Source organism: Balearica regulorum, chromosome 1 (genome assembly GCF_011004875.1).
Source record: "Balearica regulorum gibbericeps isolate bBalReg1 chromosome 1, bBalReg1.pri, whole genome shotgun sequence".
In the NCBI taxonomy this organism is placed as follows: Eukaryota; Metazoa; Chordata; class Aves; order Gruiformes; family Gruidae; genus Balearica; species Balearica regulorum.
Window position 1 is genome coordinate 86,046,475 of NC_046184.1, and position 7,537 is coordinate 86,054,011.

At 46.9% G+C, this 7,537-nt stretch overlaps 1 protein-coding gene across 1 annotated transcript; it reads right to left on the reverse strand.

Moving 5' to 3' along the window:
* Window positions 1-1,647: 1,647 nt before the first annotated feature.
* CD4 (CD4 molecule) lies at window positions 1,648-7,155 on the reverse strand. Its single transcript, XM_010304952.2, has 9 exons — window positions 7,055-7,155; window positions 5,646-5,801; window positions 5,417-5,560; window positions 4,952-5,227; window positions 4,156-4,518; window positions 3,795-4,037; window positions 3,586-3,704; window positions 3,281-3,348; window positions 1,648-2,014 (listed from the first exon to the last, which is right to left on the reverse strand). The coding sequence occupies exons 1-9, from the start codon at window positions 7,113-7,115 to the stop codon at window positions 1,999-2,001; spliced, it is 1,446 nt and encodes a 481-aa protein (XP_010303254.2). The 5' UTR covers window positions 7,116-7,155; the 3' UTR covers window positions 1,648-1,998.
* Window positions 7,156-7,537: the final 382 nt, after the last annotated feature.

Consider the following 7,537-nt stretch of genomic DNA (forward strand, 5'->3'; position numbering starts at 1 on the left):
TAGCTTAGTCTTTTTTTGTCAGGCTGATGCTCTCAATGAAAAAGTTAAGGCTCGTGTTTTTTAGGTACAGAGGTGGTTGGTTCAGCTGCCAGAGCCTCAGGTGAGCATCTGAACTGCTGGAGATGGCTGCAGTGCTGGAGCAGCTCATGATGCATGCTGCTTTGTCCCACCTGGGGATCAGCTGGTACAGGATAATCCCTCTGCTCCGGGCACCCATGTGAGTGGGGAGAGGAGCAGACTTGGGCACTCAAGCAGTTGTCTAAGGAGAAGGTCTGGACTGCAGGAGCAGGGGTTGGTTTTGGTTGAGGGGACTGTGCCAAGCACTTTGTCAGGATCGTTACATTGACCACCACTGACCCTGTGCTCATTTTCCCCTCATACAGCTCCCAAAACTGACCTCTCCTTAAGCCCTGAAGATGCCTTGTTTAGCAGGCTGTTGGACCTCAACTGGCTCCCAAATTACACTGGCAGTTCAGGGACAGGACAGGAGCAGGAGGAGCATGCACCAGGATACGGACCAAGGCTTTTCCAAAATTAATGTAGTTTTGTGTGCACAGGCACAAGCTATGGGAAGGCAAATGGCATTAGCATGAGCCTTCGTCACTCCTGTTTGTGTGAGGACGATAGTGGAGGAGGAGGCATGACCCTGATGGTGTCCCACACCTGCTGCCACAGCTGCCTGGGGCTGCATCCCCGCTCCAGGGGAGAGATGGGGGGGGGGTGGTGGGGTGTTGTGGTGTGTGTGAAGATTTGCCCCAGCTCACAGGTGTTGTCTTTGCCGTTGTTGCCACCTGTCTTTTCTCTGTCGGTAACGGCGCGATGCTGGCGTGACTGCTACAGAGAAACTCCCTTCTCCATCACTGGGCATCCTGTGGGGGGGTCTCCATCATGGGGAGCCCTTCCCACAGCCCCGTGCCCTTCTCTGCCTCTCCCCACCAAGCCCAGTGCAGACGAACAAACCTGGACCGCAGCCAGTGACAGCTGTAGGACTTCAAGGACTTTTTGACCCACCACTAGCAGACAGTAGAATAACTTCTATAAACACAGAGCTTCTGTGTACATATTTTAACAGTATTTTTCTTTTAGGACATTCTGGCATGTCTGCAACACGCTTTTACTTCCATCCTAAATTTCCTGGGCTTCCCACTCCAATCTTGAGCCAATAAGGGGCTGTTTTCAGTGGTTTTCTCAGAAGCATCTCTTCTCTGCAGGCTCGCAAAGTCTGAGGCTGGTTTGTTCTCCTAGGAAATGACTTTGTCACCCCCTCCCAAACTTACCTTCTAGGTCAACATTCACAATTTCTTCAGGCTCTAATCTCCAGAAGCTGTAATCCCACTGCTCGTGGTAGTTTTACTTGTGCATTGGTTTGTGGTGGGAGAGGTGAAGACTACAGTCTGAGGGATGGGGCTGGGGAGTGCACTGTAGGGTTCACACTGCCCAGGAAAGGTAAATAAGGATGGACACGTTTCACAGAGAGCAGAGGGCTGGCATGTTAAGGAAGGCTTGTGCCAGTCAGGGAGGTGGGAGATAGTTAGAATCAGGATGCCACATCCTAGCAGGAAAGGGAGAAATGTGAATCTGAACCAGACAAGAGTGCCTCAGAAAAAAAAATTAGTCCAGCTTGCAAAAATCCCTAAACAACCCCAATGTAATTTATTGTAGCTCAGGCAGATAAAAGCAGCATATAAAATTGGTTCCACAAGAAGGTAAAATTAAGTGCATGGGCAAAATACAAGCACATATATATATGTATATATATCTTCTATTCAGTGTCTCTCATTACAGAACTGAGGCTTAATCATAAGGTTTCTTGTCTTGTCCATCTGCTCCTAGCCAGACAACATCCCTCCAGAGCATTAGACTGGGAGAATGATGAAGGAATAAAGAATTACATCGAAACAGGAGAAAAGGAGATGGATTCACAGAGCACTATGAGCTGGCAGACATTTAGGTACAGGCAGAGACTTCATCAGTCCTTCTGACTCCGGTGCTGCAATACTACTTATTCACCCGGCTGCAAGAGAAAAGTACTGTGTGAGTACCGGTATTGTAGAGGTGAAAGGCTTCACTTGGATACCAGCCAACCCCCCCACTTTTTTGCTTAGTGTAGAGAATGACTGCCCGCCTCTGTAGCTGAGGATGCAAATGGTTACTTGTGCATCCACATGGCTGTGGTTTAGGTTTCAGTAATACGGAGCTGCTTACTTGGCCAAGAGAGTTAAAGAACAACTGTATCAGCACTTGCACTGCACAGATTTTGATGTAGTTGTATGGGCTTTGTCCCCTCCTTATGGGGATTATTTTTCAACCTTGATAAAAAGTAGGCGAAAATGAGGTGAATTCTTTGATGCACGTAATGCTAACCAATTCTGCATATACATCCCAGCAATGAAGTAGTGTTTGCCAATAAACATTCTCACTGAATTCTCAGAGATGGTAAAAAAAAAAAAACACTGAAACTGGCACAGTTTGCCACTGTCACCAGTGAAAATTAAGCAGAAGTCCAGTTCTGTACCTATACATCCACTGAACTTGATCATGCAATCATTTATACTGTCCTTAGCTCTCCACTTCCAGTGACAGAATAGCTGTCAGTGTTTCTCCACAGCTGCTTCTAATGCCCGATACCATGTAAGCTTAAAGACCTGGAAAAGGGCAGCGTCCCTGCTGAGGAATCCTTGCTCCCATGAAAAGGACCAGGACATAATGGTGTATTTCATATCACTCAAGGTCTTTGGGAGAGGGCATGGTTCACAGTGTGCTGTGGTTTTCTCCTTTTTTTTCTTGCTCCCATGAGGTTATTGGCAATTTCCACAAATTGCAGTCCAGCACTATGCTAGCAGAGCTGGAATCACATTATGGACATAATGGATTTTTAAAATTTGGGTTTCATCCTTGAGCTTGGTTGTGTGCCTTCCACCTTCACAACCTTGATATCCAAGTTCCAGATCCACTATGGAATCTATCAAAGGATGCTAGAGCTCCTGCTTGGGTTTGGCCAGCATTTCTCAACATCAAGGTAATTCACGTAAAACCCCTCTGCTCAAAAGTTTGCCAGGACAGTGCTACCACGGGTTTGGGACATAGCAGGAAATTCATTGAGCATAGATCATAACTCTTAAACATGATTTAACATTAGTAAGAGCTGAAAATGCTGAAATGCAGCTGTACTGTAGCACCAAACAGGCTCAGGCTCCATTTTTCCCCACGTGACCATCCAGTTCCCCTGTCTCGAAATCAGAGTCTTTTGCCCATTCTAGATGCCCTCATTGCCACTTACTGTTGACACTGACATGTCTTGTTTTCCAGCAAGTATTGTCTTGCTTGTGCCATTCTTTTTGCCCGTTGCTGCCAGGAGAGAAAGGATAAATAACAATTGGGTATTTTTATGCTTCAAATGCTATCCTCTGAAGTGGTAGCAAAGTATTGTCTGACATCTGCAGCCCGTCAATCTCTAACCATTTGCTTTGTCTAAGGATTGACCCTTAATCTGTTCTGCTCCGCACTGAGGTGGAAAATCAGACTCCTCCTATGGTTTGGGGAGACTGTCATCTCTTCACCTTTCACTGGGACCAGGGCACTCACCCTTCTCCGCTGCCAACTTATACCATTGATGATGCACAGGCATGCAAGGCCAAACACCAACACACTGCCTCCAATACTTGCTCCAATTACCACATAGCTAATCCAAACAGGAGCTTCCTCTATGGAAGGAGAAAAGTATTTAGAGACAAATACAAAGAGAATTTTAAGGTTTTTGTGTGGAGGCAGGGATGTGATGCTAATTTCCATACCCACGGGGTAATTAAGGCTGATCTTCCTGTCGTTGTCTTCTATGAGGTGGCAGTTCCACAGCCCTGCAGAACTAACATTCACCTCCACCTTTGCTTCATGTTGCTTTGACTTCTTGATGTCCATCCGAGTCCCATTCACACGTTCCCAGCACAAGTGGGCGTTGGATGGGAGTGGACTAGAGACCTGGCAAATCAGGGTTGTCTCGGCCCCTCTGGGGAGTGGCCCAACAGGGTTAGCTGAGACTGTAAAGGTAAAAAAGGACATGTGAGCAAGAGGTTGGGAAGATGTGTCCATCCATACTCTTGTGGTTTCCAGATTTGTGCAGCTCTTAATCTATTAACCCACTTGTCTTTCTCTCACCTTTCATCACCACCAGCTCTGTCTTGCTCTGCACATATTTTCCGTTGTACACCAGTTGACACTGGTACTGACCAGAGTGGTCGAAACGGACTTTGGGGAGTTTCACTGCTATGGTGCTTTTAGGTTTGCTTTCAGGTATCTCAAACTGAAAGCGGCTGGTTTTTTCGGTCTCATGCTGCTCTCCCCGTGCTGTGACATTGAAATCAAGTAGCTCATAAGCGGTTGCACTTTCCTGTTGTTTCCAATTCAGCTGTCCTGTGAAACCTTCCTTCCATTTTATCTCCTGGAAGTTCAGCTGCCATGACAAGATGACAGTGCTATTAACAGTCGCATACTTTCTTTCCAAGGCTGGATGCTGAAAACCTGAATTCAGAAGAGACAAGGAATACAGAGGCAGGGAAAGCCATGGCTACACTCACTTCCCCATGTCCACCCTTGATCTGGAGAGATGCACGCTGTGCTCAGTTGAAAGACGACTTGGAGAAAAGCCATGAGATACCCCAGGAAGGATAAACAGTTGTGTCTGAGAATAGGTTTAAAGAGCCAAAGCTCCCAAGCTCACCAGAGCTGAGAAGAACAGATCCCAAGGAGAGCGGGATCTTTTAGGGCAAATCTGGAAAGGAAAATGGGAGCAAGTGTGGGACAGAGCTCAGGCAGCAGAGCAATCCCCAAGCTGCAATGTTAGAAGCCCTGGGAAACTGACCCTGTAGCACCATTGGGATGCTGGAACGTGAAAGCTCAGCTCATGAGCTGGTTCTCAAGTCTGTGTTTGAGTTGCATTTTTGTTGTCACATACCTAATACCTTTACGTCAAAGGAGATGTTCTGATTAATCAATGGAGAGTCTGAATGAACATGACATATCCAGGTCCCACTGTCCGTAGTCTCCAGTTGCTTTAACATGACTTTGTATTTTTGATGGGTCTTGTCTTGTGAGACTTTTGGTCTTACTATGTTATTGCTACTGTGAAACAATGTGATTTTGAGGTCAGGTAAAGGATGAGACGAATTTTGCATTACAGTCAGCTCAGGGACTTCATTTGGCAGGAAGTGCCCATCTGAAGAGATCGTCACTGTAAAGAGAAAAAGTGCAGCTAGTAAGTCAAGTCCTCTTCTTGTGAGAGAGGGACAAGTGTCACAGCAAAGAGAATACAGAGACTCTGTGCCCTGGAGATGGAGAATCCCCACAGAGATGTCTCTGCAAGCTCTACAGTCTCCTCCTCCCTCACCTCCTCATGGATAAAAGCCCTCTAATCACTCACATTTAAAGACATGCAGTGAGATACTGACTGTGTGAGAGTCATATTCACAGGTGTAGATGCCAGCATCGGAGAGCCTTAGGTCCAACACCTTCAGGTGTTTAGTGTTGGGGTTGATTTCAGATCGATCAGTCATGGTGGCTTTGCCTTTTGAAAAAATAAGTTTAGCTAGGAGGGAAGAGGTTTCTCAGCCATACAGTGGGAAGAAGGGGTGATGAAATGAAAGCCTTACCTTTCAAATGAGTACCTCTAAACAACCTTATAACAGCCTTGTAGTACTTCCAGATCACATCTGTGTGACGAGGTATGCCTCTGCAGTTCAGGATCACTGCCTGTCCTGCAACCCCAATCTGTAGTTCACTTTGCTGAGCCATAATGGGGATCAGACCTGAAAGTTAAGGCATACATTCGCTTTCTGAAGCGTGGGTCAGTGAATACTTCCCATCCCTCCAGAAAGATCCAGGTATTTCTTCTCCCTTTCCCAAATATTGGGAAGATTAACCTCAATTTCTGAATTTTTCACTCCTATGTGATGGTAAAATAAGAAGGCTGTATAAAGTCGAAGAAATATTACGAGTGGTTTCTTGGAAGAACCACTTCATTTCCTTCACTGTAATGAGAATTTCTGCAGGAGACCATAAGAAGGAGATGGAGTTGCCAGAGATACAATTGGGAATAAGGGGGTTCTGGTCTCCTGCTGGTAAGCTCTCAGAGCTGCCTAACCTGCAGATCCCCCAGGTGACCCTCGTGCTAGAGAGCCACAGAAACGCAAAATAAAAAGTTTACATGAATTTAAGGGAGGGTTTTCCACAAGTTACATATTCCTCCAAGAGCATAGGTGATCTGCAACATTGCCAATACAAGTTTTCAATAATTACACACTGGACCACAGAAAATGATGAACTTGTCTTAAACTGTGAAATTATGAATGCTATTAATAAGATTTGGTATATTCTGCTTTGCTTTTGGTGCTAGGGTGCATAAAAGAATTCCAATCTTTCCTCTGCAACCAGAGGAATCACAGCTGAGTATCTGAGAAATGCAGGCTTGGCCTTAGTTGTCTTCCTTTCTTGGAAAATGAACACTAAAAAGTCCACCAAATCTTAAAACATTAGCAGTCAAACTGAGCAAGCCAGTAGCATCATACTTGTAAAGGCAAATCTGTGATGAGAAACACACATGTTTTTGCCCAGGCAGCTAGAGGCAATGTGGAGGGCAGTATTTTCCACTCTCTGCTCAGTGTGTGCCCTGGCTCTCACAGGAACCCCCACTCCTGCATCTTTACGGGGCAGCTCCCCAAACCTGGTGATGCTCCAGACACCCTGGTTATGGCTGGCAGGCTCAGTGGGCAGGCTGGGAACAACCTGAGTCCCAAAGCTTGAGCTGTCTGTGCTGCCTCTGAAATAAAAGGGCATGAATGTAGGGAGCCCCTGAGCTTCTAGGCCCTCTGTCCTAATCTGCAGGGGTGGGCCAGACAAGGTAAGAAGGCAGCTGTCACAGCCGCATTGCTGGAAGGAGCCTGCTCTAAGCCCTGTGAGTTACGTTATATGGCAAATCATGAGGAGCCTAAAACCACCCCAAATATTGTGAGCCTGTGGAAAGCCCATAAGAACTGGGAGGGCTCGCTGAGCCAAGACTCACCCAGATGCAGAACCAAGAAGACAGCAATCATGCTGCTCACCACTGTGCTGCACAATTCCATCGCTGTGGGAACACTCCTCCTTGCTGCAGACCGCAGGGATGGAAATTGTGTTGGGTTTGCGTGGCAAGCTTTTGGTAGCAGGTGGGAGCTACAGGGGTGGCTTCTGTGAGAAGCTGCTAGAAGCTTCCACTGTGTCTGATAGAGCCAATGCCAGGCAGCTCCAAGACAGGCCCGCCCCGGCCAAGGCCAAGCCAATCAGCACCTCTGTGATAACATATTTAAGAAGGAAAAAAAAAACAGTTAGGGAGGGAGCTTTTGTAGCCAGAGAGGGAAGTGAGAAGATGTAAGAAACTCTGCAGACACCAAGGTCAGTGCAGAAGGAGGGGCAGGAGGTGCTCCAGGCACCGGAGCAGAGATCCCCCTGCAGCCCGTGGTGAAGACCATGGTGAGGCAGGCTGTCCCCCTGCAGCCCATGGAGGGAG

Coding starts and splice junctions, on each gene's coding strand:
- CD4 (XM_010304952.2), bottom strand. CDS start 7,115: ATGGAATTGTGCAGCACAGTGGTGAGCAGCATGATTGCTGTCTTCTTG. Junction 3,705..3,794: donor CAGCCTTAATTACCCCGTGG/GTATGGAAATTA, acceptor CTCCTTCCATAG/AGGAAGCTCCTGTTTGGATT. Junction 3,349..3,585: donor TAAGTTGGCAGCGGAGAAGG/GTGAGTGCCCTG, acceptor CTCTCCTGGCAG/CAACGGGCAAAAAGAATGGC.